The 19217-nt window shown below is 48.3% G+C and overlaps 1 protein-coding gene across 2 annotated transcripts in view; it reads left to right on the top strand.

Moving 5' to 3' along the window:
- Positions 1-18906, top strand: part of LOC144598226 (afadin- and alpha-actinin-binding protein A-like) — a 54794-nt gene extending 35888 nt beyond the window's left edge. The window contains exons 7-14 of one of the 2 annotated variants that reach the window (XM_078408111.1): positions 5118-5193; positions 5339-5516; positions 8035-8185; positions 9979-10109; positions 11127-11294; positions 14435-14552; positions 16045-16201; positions 18109-18906. In XM_078408111.1, the coding sequence (XP_078264237.1) occupies positions 5118-5193; positions 5339-5516; positions 8035-8185; positions 9979-10109; positions 11127-11294; positions 14435-14552; positions 16045-16201; positions 18109-18319 (1190 nt within the window). In that variant the 3' untranslated portion in view covers positions 18320-18906. Of the gene's footprint in view, positions 1-5117; positions 5194-5338; positions 5517-8034; positions 8186-9978; positions 10110-11120; positions 11295-14434; positions 14553-16044; positions 16202-18108 lie in introns of both variants that reach the window. The other variant, XM_078408110.1, reaches the window with a different exon arrangement.
- Positions 18907-19217: the final 311 nt, after the last annotated feature.

Genomic DNA, 19217 nt, shown 5'->3' on the forward strand with positions numbered 1-19217 from the left:
TGTTTCCACACTGTGTCACTTTGTGACTATGAAGGGCCTGTTTCCACACTGTATCACTCTGTGACTATGAAGGGCCTGTTTCCACACTGTATCACTCTGTGACTCTATGAAGGGCCTGTTTCCACACTGTATCACTCTGTGACTCTATGAAGGGCCTGTTTCCACACTGTATCACTCTGTGACTCTATGAAGGGCCTGTTTCCACACTGTGTCACTCTGTGACTATGAAGGGCCTGTTTCCACACTGTATCACTCTGTGACTATGAAGGGCCTGTTTCCACACTGTGTCACTCTGTGACTCTATGAAGGGCCTGTTTCCACACTGTGTCACTCTGTGACTCTATGAATGGCCTGTTTCCACACTGTATCACTCTGTGACTATGAAGGGCCTGTTTCCACACTGTGTCACTCTGTGACTCTATGAAGGGCCTGTTTCCACACTGTATCACTCTGTGACTCTATGAAGGGCCTGTTTCCACACTGTATCACTCTGTGACTCTATGAATGGCCTGTTTCCACACTGTATCACTCTGTGACTCTATGAAGGGCCTGTTTCCACACTGTATCACTCTGTGACTCTATGAAGGGCCTGTTTCCACACTGTATCACTCTGTGACTCTATGAAGGGCCTGTTTCCACACTGTATCACTCTGTGACTCTATGAAGGGCCTGTTTCCACACTGTGTCACTCTGTGACTCTATGAAGGGCCTGTTTCCACACTGTATCACTCTGTGACTCTATGAAGGGCCTGTTTCCACACTGTATCACTCTGTGACTCTATGAAGGGCCTGTTTCCACACTGTATCACTCTGTGACTCTATGAAGGGCCTGTTTCCACACTGTATCACTCTGTGACTCTATGAAGGGCCTGTTTCCACACTGTATCACTCTGTGACTCTATGAAGGGCCTGTTTCCACACTGTATCACTCTGTGACTCTATGAAGGGCCTGTTTCCCCACTGTATCACTCTGTGACTCTATGAAGGGCCTGTTTCCACACTGTATCACTCTGTGACTCTATGAAGGGCCTGTTTCCACACTGTATCACTCTGTGACTCTATGAAGGGCCTGTTTCCACACTGTATCACTCTGTGACTCTATGAAGGGCCTGTTTCCACACTGTATCACTCTGTGACTCTATGAAGGGCCTGTTTCCACACTGTATCACTCTGTGACTCTATGAAGGGCCTGTTTCCACACTGTATCACTCTGTGACTCTATGAAGGGCCTGTTTCCACACTGTATCACTCTGTGACTCTATGAAGGGCCTGTTTCCACACTGTGTCACTCTGTGACTCTATGAAGGGCCTGTTTCCACACTGTATCACTCTGTGACTCTATGAAGGGCCTGTTTCCACACTGTATCACTCTGTGACTCTATTACATGCCATCGCCACACAGAGGGATGAAACTTGAGCAAAGCACCTGGTTTATTTGGAGTAACTGGGTGCAACGGTGTAATTCGTGTCATGGATATAGAACAATGGGGCAGTGGTGGTGCAGCGTTAGAATTGCTGCCTTAAAGCGCCAGAGACCCGGGTTTGATCCTCCTGACTATGGGTGCTGTCTGTATGGAGTTTGTACGTCCTCTTTGTGACCATGTGGGTTTTCTCCCAGTGCTCCGTCTTCCTCCAAAACTCCAATAACATGAGGGTTTATGGGTTAATTGGCCTCTGTAAATTGTCCCTGGTGATAGGATAGAACTAGTGTATGGATGATCGTTGGTCTGCACGGACTTGGTGGGCAGAAGGGCCTGTTTCCACGCTGTATCTCCTAATACTAAAACTGAAAACAGCAGAGCACGGGAACAGGCCCTTTGGTCCACAATGTCTATGCCAAATAGCGTTGCCAACAGTCCCGTACTAGCCGGGACATCCCGTAATTTGGGCTAAATTGATTTGTCCCAAACGGGACCGCCCTTGTCCCATATTAGGCCTAGGGGGACACCGTAGGCCTCGACGCCGTAGGCCCGGACAGTGTAGTAGGAAATGAAACTGCAGATGCTGGTTGAAATCTGTGCCTACCTTCCGGACAGTGTAGGTTCGGACAGTGTAGGTCTGGAGGCCCAGGCGCCGCCTAACGGAGGTTGCATAGCAACCCGCCTCCTGGCCCGGGCGGCCACCAATGGTGGAGCGGGAGCACGTGGCCGCTGGCTGGGTGAGGTCACGTGGGGCGCGGGGCGGTGACGTCACCTTGTCCCGTGTTTGGAAGTGAGATAGTTGGCAACCCTAGTGCCAAACATGAGTCCAAGTTAAACTAATCTTATCTGCCTGCACGTGATCCATCTCTCATCAATCCCAGTACATGCACATGCCTACAAGTGTGTGTTAATTGCATAACATTGTCTTGAATGTAAACATTTTAAAAAAGATTGTTGGAAATACTCTGCAGTTCGGGCCACGTCTATAGTAAGAAGAACTACTTTAGTTGAAGGCCAGTATTCCCAGCACTTTTGAAAGATTTCCACTATATTTTTGTCAAGAATATTTAACTGTTATGTACCAACAATTAAATTCTAACGGAGCAGCACAACAGGTCTGTAAACATAATACTCATAGATAATATGTAGTAAACAAAAATAATTTAATTAATAGTAATCACAATACTAATGCAAAAAAATCTAGTCCTTAAAAACAGTCCATAGTTCATACTTTAGTTAGTGTTTTGTAGTGTTGAAGAGCCTGTAGTGCATTAGTTTAGTTTAGTTTAGAGATACAGCACGGAAACAGGCCCTTCGGCCCACTGACTCCGCGCCGACCAATGATCCCCGCACACTAACACTATCCTACACCCACTAGGGACATTTTTTACATTTACCAAGCCAATTAACCTACAAACCTGCACGTCTTTGGAGTGTGGGAGGAAACCGAAGATCTCGGAGAAAACCCACGCAGGTCACGGGGAGAACGTGCAAACTCCGTACAGACAGCGCCCGTAGTCGGGATGGAACCCGGGTCTCCGGCGCTGCATTCGCTGTAAGGCAGCAACTCTACCACTGCGCCACCTTGGCCGCTGGGAAGAAGCTGTTCTTAAACTGGAAGTCATGGTGAAATTGAAGTAAAGATGTTGAGCTGGTGTTCACTGCTTAGTGTGAGCTGATATCCGTAGGGTTGAAGATGTTCATGTCACTGCTGTCACCAGAATACATCGAATGCAAGTTATCTTTCTGCCTTTTACTGCCACCTACTGGTACATCAGCAGTAATACCACAGGGGTCGTGTTTGACTTGTTCAGGCTCGGATATCGTGGTCGGACGGGCAGCAACACAACTCTGGAACTTCCACGCATTGTGTAGAAAGGAACTGCAGATGCTGGTTTAAACTGGAGATAGACACAAAAAGCTGGAGTAACTCAGGGGGACAGGCGACACCTCTGGAGAGAAGGAATGGGTGACGTCACCCAGAGATGCTGTCTGTTCCGCTGAGTTACTCCAGCTTTTTTCGTCTTTAGTTTAGTTTAGAGATACAGCACGGAACCAGGCCCTTCAGCCCACCAGGTCCGTGCCGACCAGCGATCCCCGAACACTAACACTATCCTATACCCACTAGGGACAATTTTTACATTTACCAAGCCAATTAACCTACAAACCTGCACGTCTTTGGACTGTGGGAGGAAACCGAAGATCTCGGAGTAAACCCATGCGGTCACGGGGAGAACGTACAAACTCCGTACAGACAGCACCACAGTTAGGATCGAACCCAGGTCTCCGGCGCTGCAAGTGCTGCAAGGCCACAACTCTACCGCTGCGCCACCTCCTGGCTTATAGATAGGCATATGGATCAGGTGCAGGCCGAAGGGCCTGGTCCTGTGTTGTACTGTTCTGTACTCTGTGTGCTCATAGAAAACATGGACAATAGGTGCAGGAGGAGGCCATTTGACCCTTTGAGCCAGCACAGCCAGTACTCGACACACAGTCTTGTGTTCTTCAGCCTGAGCCCCAGTAATTGTGGGCCTGTTCTTCAAGTTTGGGTCAGGCAGGCAGATAGGTAGGTAAGTCAAGGCAGGTGGGCGGCAGGTGTAGGGAGAGTTCCATCAATGCAGCCTGTTGAATTCTGTCGCCTTACTGCTTCAGCGTTAAATTTAGGTGAGGTTTATGTTCATTTTTATCGCATGAACTGAGGTAAATGACAAGCTTTGATTTGCATGCTATCCAAACAGACCAGATATACCATACAGAAATACAATCAAATCAAACTGGAGCTAAAAGTGTAGTGATTGTGTCAGACGATAGAGATCCTTCTCTGGGAAGAGCACGGCAACCTATGTTGGAGTCTTTGCAAATTGACATAATGGGTGTTGGTTGTCTGTGGCCAACCTCACTGAGATCCAGTGAACAACTTTGTGTGTTCTCCAGTCAACCGACAAAGTGATACATTGTGGAAACAGGCCCTTCGGCCCAACTTGCCCATGCCGACCAACATGCCCCATCTACACTTATTCCACCTGCCTGCATTTGACCCATATCCCTCTAAACCTACCCTATCCATGCACCTGTCCAAATGTTTTGTAAATATTGTGATAGTATCTGCTACGGATAGAACCATAAACCAGACCAGTATGTTTTTAAATGTACTTTTATTCACTCTATAAAATCACGAGAGGAATAGATTGGGTAGATGCACAGAGTCTCTTGCCCAGAGTAGGGGAATCGAGGACCATAGGTTCAAGGTGAAGGGGAAAAGATTTAATAGGAATCAGACGGGTAACTTTTTCACACAAAGGGTGGTGGGTGTGTGGAACGAGCTGCCAGAGGAGGTGGTTGAGGCTGGGACTATCGTAATGTTTAAGAAACAGTTAGACAGGTACATGGAAACGACAGGTTTGGAGGGATATGGAACAAGCTACAGGCAGGTGGGACTAGTGTAGCAGGGACATGCTGGCCAGTGTGGGCAAGCTGGGCCGAAGGGCCTGTTTGCACACTGTATGATCTGCCTACACTTGATTTGTATCTCTCTAAACCTATCCTATCCATGCACCTGTCCAAATGTTTTATAAACATTGTGATAGTACCTGCTATGGATAGAACCATGAACCAGACACCAGCGTGGTATGTGTTTTTTACAAAAGGTAAAGGTACTTTTCCTTCACTTTGTCCATGCGTTTTACTTTGCATTAGGTATTGACATCCTTAATTATGTGGGGCGGTTGGATGGGCGGCGAAGTGCTTGGCGCACTGACAAAACAGAAGCCAGGTACGGTCTCGATCAATGAGGATCTTTCGCTTCTCTTTTGACCCAGAAAACACATTTCCATAATCTCCCTCTTCAAAATCACACTGTTATATATATATACATTTTATTTTTTTTTGCCTCCTCATTTCTCACCCCAAACCTGCAGGAATGAAGGGGAAATGTACAAAGCCCTTATCAATAACTACGAAAGGCATCACAAAGAGCTAATGGTGGAAAATATCGAACTGAAACAAGTCCTCCAGCAGATGAAGCGAGAGATGATGTCCGTACTTAACCGGAGAAAGCAACGGTTAAAGGAGCCGCTGGAAGATAGCAGTGGGATAGTGAGTCTCACAATGGTGTTTGTGTTGACGTGTTATTATCAAGTCAGCACATTTTACTCCCTTTGTTCTACCATCACTTCATAATATTGGTGCACCAAAAACCCAATCATTTGCTGTACTCTTGTAATTCTAATCCCGCACGTGTAATTTATAATAGTTGCTAGCTGATCACAAGAGTACTAAACTGCAGTAATGATGCTGCACTGTTAGAGGTAGCATTCTCTATTGATGTAATATTCTCCAGTGATATGAGATTAAAAGGATGTCTTTCCTGCTCTCTTTACTGAGCTGTAAGAGGTTTCACAACACAGTTTTATGAAAACCAGCACCGTTCTCCCATGTGCAGCGCGGTGGCACAGCGGTAGAGTTGCTGCCTTACAGAGAAATCAGTGCCGGAGACCCGGGTTCCATCCTGACTACGGGTGCTGTCAGTACGGAGTTTGTACGTTCTCCCCGTGACCTGCGTGGGTTTTCTCCATGGTCTTCGGTTTCCTCCCACAATCCAAAGACGTACTAGTTTGTAGGTTAATTGGCTGGGTTAATGTAAGAAATAGTCTCCCTTGTGGGTGTCGGATAGTGTTAATGTACGGGGATCGCTGGGCGGCACGGACTTGGTGGGCCGAAAAGGCCTGTTTCCGGCTGTATATATATGATAATGATAGTACTACTATTACTTGGAGTACTAGTTTGGGAGACAGTGTGCTCCGTCTGCTGTTTCCTCCGCTCACCCTCTCACAACCAAGAAGACGGATTACAAGCAGCACAGCGGTAGAGCTGCTGCCTTGCAGCGCCAAGGACCCAGGCTCGATCCTGACTCGATGCCGTCTGTATGGAGTTTGTACGTTGACCCTGTGACCACGTGGGGTTTCTCTGGTTTCCTCCCACGCTCCACAGCCGCGCAGGTTTGTAGAATAATTGGCCTGTGTTAATTGTCCCTAGTGTGTGTGTAGGATAGTACTCATGTACCGCGTGATGTCTGGTCGGCGCAGACTCGGTGGGTCGAAAGATCTGTTCCCACGCTGTATCTCTAAACTAAACTAAGGGGGATGTGGAGACTTTGGAGAGGACACAGAAGAGTTTTTTAAATGCTGCTCGGGTTAGAGGGTATTATGTTTAAGGAAAGCTTGGGAAAACCTGCATTGTTTTCTCTGAAATGTTGGAGGATGGGGAAACTGCCAGGGGATAACATTTCTGAGAAGCGTAGATGATGTAGACCTGGGGTCGGCAACCTTGTTCTGCCCAGGGGCCAGGACCCTGTCTGTGAGCGCATGGCGGGCCACACATATCGCCACACCTATCGCCACACCCATCGCCACACCTATTGCCACGCTCGTCGGGCAGGCTGCTGAAGCGCAGCTTGCTGGGGATCTGCCCCCGGACCGCCTCCACCCGCTTCTTCTTCATGTGGTCCGTGTCCACAGTGGTGTAGGTAGAGAGCGGCCGGCCCAGCGACACGGCGTCCAGGGCGAGGAGCAGTAGCCGCCGCCGATCGTGTACCGGGCACCGCGCACAGACCAACACCAAACTTCACAGATGACAGAAAACAAAATGGCGGAAGTCTAGATGACGGAAAACAAAATGGCAGAAGTCTAGATGACGGAAAACAAAATGGTGGAAGTCTAGATGACGGAAAACAAAATGGCGGAAGTCTAGTTGACGGAAAACAAAATTGCGGAAGACTAGATGATGGGAAAAAAACCCCGCCTGCGGGCCAGATGATTTTGGGTTACGGGCCGGATCCGTAGGTTGCCGACCTCTGGCCAAATCCCTTCTTCCCAGGATGGAAATGTTAAAGACAAGAGAGTATAGCTTTAAGGTGAGAGAGTGAAAGTTTAATGTTGGGTCAAGTTTTATACGCAGAGGGAGGTGGGTGCCTGGAATGGTCAGCCAGGGGTGGTGGTAGAGGCAGATATAACAGTACGTTTGTGAGGGTTTTAGAAAGTCACATGGATGTGGAGGGATATGGACCAGGTCAGGCAGAAGAGATTAACTTGGCATGGTATTCAGCACGGACATTGTGGGCTGTACGTAGGGTTGCCAACTGGCCCGTATTAGCCGGGACATCCCTTATTTCGGGCTAAATTAGTTTGTCCCGTACGGGACCTCCCTTGTCCCATACGGGACCTCCCTTGTTCCGTGTTAGTAGGGTTGCCAACTTCCTCGCTCCCAAAGGAGGGCAAAGGGTGACATCACCACGCCGCGCCCCACGTGACCTCACCCCGCCAGCGGCCACGTGCTCCCGCTCCACCATTGGCGGCTGCCATTGGTGGAGCGCGTGGCCGCTGGCTGGGTGAGGTGACGTGGGCCGCGGAGCGGTGACTTCACCCTGCCCCGTGTTTGGGAGTGAGGAAGTTGGCACCCCCTGGCTGTACTGTTCTATGTTCTATGTTTATTGGCGATTGGCATTATTGATGTCACCATGACAAACGAGATATTTTTATACGAAGCTGTCTGCGTGGAGATTCTAAATTCTCTCTGGCATCCGATGGGTGGATTTGATTGGGTTGTGATTTGACAGGCTGGCTCGGACAATGAAGAGGATTCCCGTGAATCAAATAAAGAAAACAGCTTGGAGCTTTCGTGCGAGGAGGTGCGTGAACAACTCACCAACAGCATCCGACAACAGTGGAGAATGCTGAAGACCCACATGGAGAAGCTCGACTCCCAAGGTTAGTGTGCCTGGCCAGACTTGTCCTAGACCGCTTCCTGTTTTAAAGTCCGCTTGGTGACTGCCACAGAAGCCCCTCAGCCTTGGAGAAACTAAACTAAACCAAATGTCCGAATAATAGCAGATTCCCAAGCAACAGCTCGCAGAATTGGAAAGGGGGGGGAAACCAAAATGCTGGAAATAACGTGCAAATTGAGCTCAGCTGCTTGAGGTAGATACAGTGCCAGAGTAACTCAGCGGGTCAGGCAGCATCTCTGGAGAACATGGATAGGTGACGTTTCACAGAGTGCTGGAGTAACTCAGCGGGTCAGGCAGCATCTGTGGAGAACATGGATAGGTGACGTTTCACAGAGCGCTGGAGTAACTCAGCGGGTCAGGCAGCATCTGTGGAGAACATGGATAGGTGACGTTTCACAGAGCGCTGGAGTAACTCAGCAGGTCAGGCAGCATCTGTGGAGAACATGGATAGGTGACGTTTCACAGAGTGCTGGAGTAAATCAGCGGGTCAGGCAGCATCTCTGGAGAACATGGATAGTTGACGTTTTGGGTCGAGACCCTTTAGACCAGAGATGCTGCCTGACCTGCTGAGTTACTTCAGTACTTTGTGTCTAGCTCTGGTGTAAACCAGCAACTGCTGTTCTTAGTTTCTACCAAGCTTCTGTTGGGCCTGCGGGTCTGATGTGGCGATATGGCCATGGTCTATACAGAGGGAGACTAAGATGGGCCTGTGGGTCTGATGTGGCGATATGGCCATGGTCTATACAGAGAGAGACTAAGATGGGCCTGCGGGTCTGATGTGGCGATATGGCCATGGTCTATACAGAGGGAGACTAAGTTGGGCCTGCGGGTCTGATGTGGCGATATGGCCATGGTCTATACAGAGGGAGACTAAGATGGGCCTGTGGGTCTGATGTGGCGATATGGCCATGGTCTATACAGAGGGACACTAAGATGGGCCTGTGGGTCTGATGTGGCGATATGGCCATGGTCTATACAGAGGGAGACTAAGATGGGCCTGTGGGTCTGATGTGGCGATATGGCCATGGTCTATACAGAGGGAGACTAAGTTGGGCCTGCGGGTCTGATGTGGCGATATGGCCATGGTCTATACAGAGGGAGACTAAGTTGGGCCTGCGGGTCTGATGTGGCGATATGGCCATGGTCTATACAGAGGGAGACTAAGATGGGCCTGCGGGTCTGATGTGGCGATATGGCCATGGTCTATACAGAGGGAGACTAAGTTGGGCCTGCGGGTCTGATGTGGCGATATGGCCATGGTCTATACAGAGGGAGACTAAGATGGGCCTGCGGGTCTGATGTGGCGATATGGCCATGGTCTATACAGAGGGAGACTAAGATGCTAGAAGCTGGCAGCTACCACTGCAGTGCTTTGATTTAGTTTACTTTAGAGTCCGCGCAGACCAACAATCACCCATTCACACTAGTTCTACCCGACACGCTCGGGGCAATTTACAGCCAACATGCCCCATCTACACTAGTCCCTCTTGCCTGCGTTTGGTCCATATCCCTCCAAACCTGTTCCATCCATGTACCTGTCCAACTGTTTCTTAAACAATGGGATAGTCCCAGCCTCAACTACCTCCTCTGATAGCTCGTTCATACACCCACCACCCACTGTGTGAAAAAGTTACCCCTCGGTTTCCTGTTAAACCTTTTCCCCTTCACCTTGAACCGATGTCCTCTGGTCCTCGATTCCCCTACTCTGGGCAAGAGACAATGTGAGTCTACCCGATCTGTTCCTCTCAGTTGATGAGCTGTGTTTCCTGGTTGCAGCGGCCTTGAAGTCAAGTTTCCTGGGCAGCGAGGAGATCGGCAGGGATGATCAGGAGCAAGAGGTGCAGAAGCTGAAGGTGGAGATCCAGCAGTGCCGTGACGTGATCAAGGGCCAGCAGCAGCTGTTGCAGGTACGCTGGTGCTTCCAGACGCACACACACACGCACACGCACACGTCTGGGACATGCAGGGGACGACGACAGAGAAACATGGCAAATAGGTGCAGGAGGAGGCCATTAACCCTTCGAGCTAGCACCACCATTCATTGTGATCATGGCTGATCATCCACAATCAGTAACCTGTGCCTGCCTTCTCCCCAAATCACTTGATTCCGCTAGCCCCTAGAGCTCTATCTAACTCTCTTTTAAATTCATCCACTGAATCAGCCTCCACTGCCCTCTGTGGCAGAGAATTTCACAAATTCACAACTCTCTGGGTGAAAACGTTTTTTCTCACCTCAGTTTTAAATGGCCTCCCCTTTATTCTTAGACTGTGGCCCCTGGTTCTGGACTCCCCCAACATTGGGAACATTTTTCCTGCATCTCGCTTGTCCAGTCCTTTTATAATTTTATACGTCTCTATAAGATCCCCTCTCACCCTTCTAAACTCCAGTGAGACACCTCAACCTTTTTGAAGAAAAAAGCTAAATAATCCTACGACAAATCAAAACCATCCTACAACAACCAGAGAGGAGTGCTGAACTACTATCTACCTCATTGGTGACCCTTGGACTATCCTTGACCGGACTTTGCTGGCTTTACCGTGCACTAAACGTTATTCCCTTACCATAGGCACAAAATGCTGGAGTAAGTCAGCGGGACCCAGAGAGTTGTGAATTTGTGGAATTCTCGGTCACAGAGAGCAGTGGAGGCCAATTCACTGGATGAATTTAAAAGAGAGTTAGATAGAGCTCTAGGGGCTAGTGGAATCAAGGGATATGGGGAGAAGGCAGGCACGGGTTACTGATTGTGGATGATCAGCCTTGATCACAATGAATGGCGGTGCTGGCTCGAAGGGCCAAATGGCCTCCTCCTGCACCTATTTTCTATGTGTCAAATATTGCTTCCAGAAAAAACCAGGTGTGATCTTTTGTGGAGTTATTTTCCAAATGTGAACGTTATTCCTGCATTTTCTTTGCAAAGCAACAGTTTAGTGCGCAGTGTGATGATGAAACAGCCGTACTACTGCGGGACTGCTACTTACTGGAAGAGAAAGAGCGACTGAAAGAAGAGTGGGCATTGTTTAATGACCAGAAGAAAAACTTTGAGAGAGAAAGAAGAAACTTTACTGAAGCAGCTATCCGGCTGGGCCACGAGGTAAGCCATTTTACTCCGTTTTGCTTTAACTTCTACTCTGGGTGGTCACGGTGGCGCAGCGGTAGAGTTGCCGCCTTGCAGCGAATGCAGCGCCGGAGACCCAGGTTCCATCCGACTACGGGTGCCGTCTGCACGGAGTTTGTACGTTCTCCCCGTGACCCGCGTGGGTTTCCTCCGAGATCTTCGATTTCCTCCCACACTCCAAAGACGTGCAGGTTTGTAGGTTAATTGGCTTGGTAAAAATGTAAAAAATGTCCCTAGTGGGTATAGAATAGTGCTAGTGTGCGGTGATCGCTGGTCGGCGCGGACCCGGTGGGCCGAAAGGGCCTGTTTCCGCGCTGTATCTCTAAACTAAACTAAACTCTGTGTTGAATGGAATTATCCCAGTGGAGACGCAAGAGACTTCAGATGCTGGAGCTTTGAGTAAAATACAAAGTGCTGGAGGAGCGCAGGAGGATGAGGGGGTGATCTTATTGGGGTGTATGAAATCATGAGAGGAATAGATCGGATAGATGCACAGAGTCTCTTACCCAGATTAGGGGAATCGATGACCGGGGGACATGGGAATCAGAGGGGTAACATTTTCACACAAAGGGTGGTGGGTGTATGAACGAGCTGCCAGAGACAATAGACAATAGGTGCAGGAGTAGGCCATTCGGCCCTTCGAGCCAGCACTGCCATTCAATGTGATCATGGCTGATCATTCTCAATCAGTACCCCGTTCCTGCCTTCTCCCCATACCCCCTGACTCCGCTATGCTTAAGAGCTCTATCTAGCTCTCTCTTGAATGCATTCAGAGAATTAGCCTCCACAAGGAGGTAGTTGAGGCTGGGACTGTCCCACCATTAATCAAACAGTTAGACAGGTATATGGATAGGACAGGTTTGGAGGGATATGGACCAAACGTGGGAGGTGGGACTAGCGTAGCTGGGGCATGTTGGCCGGTGTGGGCGAGTTGGGCCGAAGGGCCTGTTTCCACACTGTCACTCTTTAACTCGGCGGGTCAGGCAGCATCTGTGGAGGAAATTATCAGACGGTGGTTTTGGCTGGGATGCTTCAGACTGACAGGCGGTGTTTCAGGTCGGGATTTTGCTTAAGACGTCAGGCTTGGGAATTAACCCAGTTATCGTATAGAGTAACTTCACAAGATTGGTGTCAAAATGTTAGATGATATCCCTTCCCATGAAAAGGTTAAACATACATTTCTTGTTTCCAAATCCTCCTGCATAAAAGATTGGAAATGGTCGTGCTGCTCACTTTATTGTAAGGTTCAATACAGTGAACACTTTATTACCGAGGTACCGTGAAAGTCTTTTGTTGCATGCTAACCAGTCGATGTTGCCAGTCAAAGGCCTGGATAGAGTGGATGTGGAGAGGATGTTTCCACCAGTGGGAGAATCTAAGATCAGAGGGCACAGCTTCAGAATTAAAGGACGTTCCTTTGGGAAGGAGATGAGGAGGAATTTCTTCAGTCAGAGGGTGGTGAATCTGTGGGATTCATTGCCGCAGAAGGCTGTGGAGACAAAGTCAGTGGATATTTTCACGGCAGAGATAGATATATTCTTGATTAGCGCGTGTGTCAGGGGTTATGGGGGGAAGGCAGGAGAGTGGGGTGGGGAAGGAAGGATAGATTAGCCATGATTGAATGGCTGATTAGACGATAGGCCAAATGGCCTAAATCTGCTCCTCTGAATGTCAGTGCTATGTGACTAACATTTAACGTTGCTTTCTGGGTATTGGATAAAATGTGTGAATATTATTCGTAAGAATTAGTACCACTGTATGTATGGAGGCTCAAGGAACTGCAGATGCTGGAATTTTGAGCAGAACACAAAGTGCTGGAGGAACTCCGGGTCAAGCATCATCTGAGGAGGGAATGGACAGGCAATGTTGTGGTTTGGGACACTTCTTCAGACTGATTCTAGTGCTGATTTTACACCATGGTGGAAGAAATTCTGCTATAAATGGGATAGATTGCACAGTTAGTTCATGTATGGACAGATATTAAACATGAGGTAGAAGCAAGGAACTGTAGATGCTGGTTTATGGAAGAAGATACAAAGTGCTGGAGTAACTATAGAACGTAGGAACTGCAGGTAGGGTCCCGGCCTGAAAAGTCACCTATCCATGTTCTCCAGAGATGCTGCCTGACCTGCTGAGTTACTCCAGCACTCTGAAACGTCACCTATCCATGTTCCCCACAGATGCTGCCTGACCCGCTAGTTACTCCAGCACTCTGAAACGTCGCCTATCCATGTTCTCCAGAGATGCTGCCTGACCCGCTGAGTTACTCCAGCACTCTGTGAAACGTCACCTATCCATGTTCTCCAGAGATGCTGCCTGACCCGCTGAGTTACTCCAGCACTCTGTGAAACGTCACCTATCCATGTTCTCCAGAGATGCTGCCTGACCCGCTGAGTTACTCCAGCACCATGTTTTATATTAAGCACCTGTGATTTCTTTTCTTTTCTAGTTTTGGAACATATAGTTTTGTTCCATCTCAATTCTAGAGAAAATGGACATTGAACTAATGAGCCTTTGCAGGGAGTTAGTGCCACACTCTGCCACGCCCGTTGTCAGAAATAGTTTAGGTTATTATTGTCACGTGTACCGAGGTACAGTGAAAAGCTTATTTGTTGCATCGTGCTATCCAGTCAGCGGAAAGACTGTACATGATTCCAATCAAGTTGTCCACAGTGTACAGACACAGGATGACGGAAATATGGTTTAGAGCAAGATAAAGCCCAGTAAAGTCCGATTAAAGATAGCCCGAGGGTCTCCAATGAGCTAGATGGGAGGTCAGGACTGCTCTCGAGTTGGTGAGAGGACGGTTCAGTTGCCTGATAACAGCCGGGAAGAAACTGTCCCTGAATCTGGAGGTGTGTGTTTTCACACTTCTGTACCTCTTGCCCGATGGGAGAGGGGAGAAGAGGAGAAGAGGGGGTGAGACTGGTCCTTGATTATGCTGCTGGCGTTGCCGAGGCAACGTGAGGTGTGGATGGAGTGGGTGGGTGGGAGGGAGGTTGGTTTGTGTGATGGTCTGGGCTGCTGGCCTTGCCGAGGCAGCGTGAGGTGTGGATGGAGTCTGTGCCGATAGACAGAGAGATGCCGTTTGTGACGTTTTCCGTTTCTGTCGGCAGAGGCAGGTTTTTGAAGAAGACCGAGCGACGTGGCTGAAGCAGCAGTTCTTGAACATGACCCCGTTTGGGGAGAGCAAAAGGCCAAAAATAACGAAGCCACAAAGTGCCTTGTCTACTGGTAAGTTTTGTAACGCGACCAGATGCTAAACAATTGATGGACAACTATGATTGCCTTCATTCTCCTTTATTCCAGGTCTTTGTCACAAAAAGCTGGAGTAACGCAGCGGGTCAGGCAGCATCTCTGCACAGGAGGAATAAGTGACCTTTCGGTGGAGGCCCTTCTTCAGACTGAGAGTCAGGGGAAAGGGTTTGTTTCCCTTTCCCCTGACACTCCGTCTGAAGAAGGTCTCGACCTGAAACATAACCTATTCCTTTCTGCAGAGATGCTGCCTGACCCACTGCGTTACTCCAGCTTTTTGTGTCTATGTTTGGTTTATTACTGGTCTCGTTAGCTTCATTGTTCTCCAATTGTGCTGTGGAGAGCTAATTTTTTTCCCCTCATTCCCATCCAGTCTGATTGCCTTGCGCCAGTTCTCCACAGTTTACAGATACATGCTTGGGGAGCAGTTCAAAGGCCTTAGCAGCACAACACGATACGATAGAGGCGTTTTAAGAGGATTGTGGAAAGGGTGCAGAGGAGGTTTACTAGAACGATGCCTGGACTTGGGGTTTTAGCCACAGGGAGTGGTTGGACAAACTTGAATGTTTTTTTCTCTGGAATGCCAGAGGTTGCAGGGAGACCTGTTGGAAGTACACAAAATTCTGAGAGGCATAGATAAACGGTCAGAGCCATTGTCCCAGGAAGGGAACATCAAATACAATTTGGGAGAGCTTTAAGGCGAGAGGCGCAAAGTTTCAAGGAGACGTGAGGGTAGGGGTTGCCAACTTTCTCACTCCCAAATAAGGGACAAGAGGTGATGTCACCACCCCGCGCCCCATGTGACCTAACGCAGCCGGCGGCCACGTGCTCCCGCTCCACCAACGGCGGCCTCCAGGGTCGGGAGGCGGGTTGCTATGCAACCTCCGTTAGGCGGCGCCCGGGCCTACAGTGTCCGGGCCTATAGTGTCCGGGCCGACAGTGTCCGGGCCGACAGTGTCCGGGCCGACAGTGTCCGGGCCTACAGTGTCCGGGCCTACAGTGTCCGGGCCTACAGTGTCCGGGCCGACAACACTCCCTAGGCCTAATATGGCACAAGGGCAGTCCCGTATGGGACAAACCAATTTAGCCCCATATACGGGAAGGAAGTTTGCAGCTTTTGGATATATACATGGATTTGCAGGGGTTGGAGGATATTGGTCACGTGCAGGCTGAGGAAATTAACAGGGCGTCATGCTCAGCACAGACCTTGTGGGCCGAAGGGCCTGTTTCTGGGCTGTACTGTTCTATAGGTCCTCGCTCATTACAGGTGGCGTTTAATCTTGGATCCTGTTATGGCGCCCAACGTTCTACGTCCTGTCAACATTCAATGTCTTGGCAAACAGTGAAACTCGGTCTCTTCATTAAGTATGAACATGATGCCCATCTTTATTTTTCCTTTTAACTGCAGTTTTAACTTGCAGGATATATCTTGCATGTGCTCGATTACAACAATATGTTAAATATTTTCCAGGTCCAGAGCAGGAGAAATACAAGATCCAGCCCCAGCCAAATAAACCTGCTTGTTTCCGACCTAACAGTACGCCCGAACCGTCAAACATTACCAAATTCCCACCGATAAAGAGTGCCACAGAACCGGGTCAAACAGGGTGCATCACTGCTGGCTCCAGGTGGGTAGCAGCATGGTTTTACATGTGTGTCTTTAATGCTGCTGGCGGTGGCACTGGTGTGAGCTTTGGGAAGGGAAAGGAGTGCCAGATTGGTGAGGGAAGAGTGGTTCATTTATATTAAACCGCCAGGAAGGCACTGCTGACACTGGTTTAAACTGAAGATAAACACAAAAAGCTGGAGTAACTCAGCGGGACAGCATCTCTAGAGAAAAGGAATAGGTGATGTTTCGAGTCGTGACCCTTCTACCCCAGAGAAAATGTCTGACCCGCTGAGTTACTCCAGCACTCTGTGTCCCATCTCCAGAGCAAATAACGTTCAGATCAGTAGTAGAAACAAGGAACAGCAGATGTTGGTTTATACCAAAGATACTTCTTCAGAAGGGACCTGACCCGAAACGTCACCTATCCATGTTCTCCACAGATGCTGCCTGACCCGCTGAGTTACTCCAGCACTCTGTGAAACGTCACCTATCCATGTTCTCCACAGATGCTGCCTGACCCGCTGAGTTACTCCAGCACTCTGTGAAACGTCACCTATCCATGTTCTCCACAGATGCTGCCTGACCTGCTGAGTTACTCCAGCACTCTGTGTCTATCTTTGTTCAGATCAGTGTCCTATTTAAAATGCATGGTGGGGTGAAAGGAAGGGCCTTTCAGGAGTTGCTTTCATCTCCTCGGGTAGAGCAAGTGCTGTGTGAATGCTCCAAGCTTAATTCTTCTAATGCAGTAAAGCAACTGCATTAAATTGTGTGTGACTTTGTTTTGCGATCATGGAAATACAAAGAACTGCAGATGCTGGTTTATATTTTAAAATACATTGCTGGAGTAGCCCAGTGGTTGTGGCAGTGCCTCTGGAGAACTTGTTTCGTGGCGCAGCGGTAGAGTTGCTGCCTTACAGCGAATGCAGTGCCTTAGACCCGGCTACAGGTGCTGTCTGTACGGAGTTTGTACGTTCTCCCCGTGACCTGCGTGGGTTTTCTCCGAGATCTTCGGTTTCCTCCCACACTCCAAAGACGTGCAGGTTTGTAGGTTAATTGGCTTGGTAAATGTAAAAATTGTCCCTAGTGGGTGTAGGATAGTGTTAATGTGCGGGGATCGTTGGTCGGCGCGGACCCGGTGGGCCGAAGGGCCAGTTTCCGCGCTGTATCTCTAACTTAAACTAAGCGTGGATAGATGAAATTTCAAGTCGGGACCCTTCAGACTGATTGTAGTTGGGGGAGGATGGAAGAGAGCTGACGGCAGGACAAAGTCTGGCAAGTGATAGGTGGATACAGGTAGAATGGTAAGTGGGGAAAGGGGAAAGAGAGAAATGGGTGTGCTTTCCCCTCCCTCCACCCTGCCCCGTCTCACCGTTATTCCTTCCTTTGCTGCATATTTCACAACTCTTCTCTCATCTCACACGATTTGTCTTTTAATCCCTGGCCTTTGTCCAACAATCTGCCAATTAACCCCCCCCCCCTCACCTTTACCCACCTAGCTCTATCCCCCCTCTCCACTTCCTCCACAATCGTTCTGAACAAGGGTCCCAACCGAAAACGTTACCTGTCCATGTTCTCCACTGGTGCTGCCTGACCCACTGAGTTACTCCACCACTTTGTGCCTTACGAATCTGAACATTTTTGTCCCCTGAATTGAATTCAGATTGACATTTAATGATTTTTGTGAATTGAATTCAGTGACATTTATTCATTTTGCAAATTGAATTCAGTGACATTTAATGATTTTGTGAATTAATTCAGATTGACATTTAATGATTTTGTAAATTGAATTCAGATTGACATTTAATGATTTTTGTGAATCAAATTCAGTGACATTTACTGATTGGTGAATTGAATTCAGTGACATTTACTGATTTTGTGAATTGAATTCGGATAGACATTTTTTGATTTTGTTTGTTTTACTTTCAGCTCAAGACAAGTACCAAAAAGAGGAATTGCGGGGAGCTCAGAGATGAATAGAAACAGCAACGGCGTCTCTCGTGAAAAGTGGAGGAGCAGCTTGAATCCAGGCCTTGACCTCTCACATTTTAACGGCTCTGTGTCTTGGAAACATTCGCAGGACGAGGGCGACTCGGACGAGAATTCTCTGCAATCTGCAAGTGAACTGGGCTCCAATTGATCGGTGGTGATGGCACAAACTATTTCCCCGGGCCCTGTAATGCCACACAGGAGCCTCAGGACAACGCACTGGCATTCACGCCCACCGTACTGACGTTTGACGTCACTTCAGGCAGCACTTTGTACGTTGAGTGGAGACTATCCAGATTATAACTGTGAAGTCCGGGTGACTTTATTTTTTTGGCTTTCCATTGGTGCACTAGGTTGAGTATATCAATTGGGACTGAATGATCTCGTTTTAAATACATTAGTTTTTGATTTTTTTTTCTCTTGGTGATTTGATGTAGATGATTTTTTTAATTTTTAAAAAAAAATTTGGCTTTGCTTTTGATTTGTTGATGTAAGTAATGTGAGCCACCACAGAAGCTGGGATGTTTTTTAATGTATTTGTGGTGTGAAGGAATCAGGCGCACATCAGACCACTACAAGCAACGGTGACTGGAGTTCTACAGGGCCCCTGTTCTGACAGAGTTTTAATGAGGAGGTTTTTAAAATGATATATTATATATTTAGTTAGGTTCTGCTTTAAATGTAACACATTAATTTTTAGTCCTTGAAACATGGGATAATAATAAATGTGTTCCTAGGAGGTGCACCTTAAGTTGATTCAAGGTTTTGTATTATTGCTCAGTCCCTGCTTTAAAGGCTTGTTCATTGCCGGCTCAGTGTGTTTTGAGAAGTTAAGTGCGTTATGAACCGAGGGAAGAATCATAAAATCTTACAAACTCCGTCATCTATCCATGTTCTCCAGAGATGCTGCCTGACCCGCTGAGTTACTCCAGCACTCTGTGAAACGTCACCTATCCATGTTCTCCACAGATGCTGCCTGACCCGCTGAGTTACTCCAGCACTCTGTGAAACGTCACCTATCCATGTTCTCCACAGATGCTGCCTGACCC

This window comes from Rhinoraja longicauda, chromosome 11 (genome assembly GCF_053455715.1).
Source record: "Rhinoraja longicauda isolate Sanriku21f chromosome 11, sRhiLon1.1, whole genome shotgun sequence".
In the NCBI taxonomy this organism is placed as follows: Eukaryota; Metazoa; Chordata; class Chondrichthyes; order Rajiformes; family Arhynchobatidae; genus Rhinoraja; species Rhinoraja longicauda.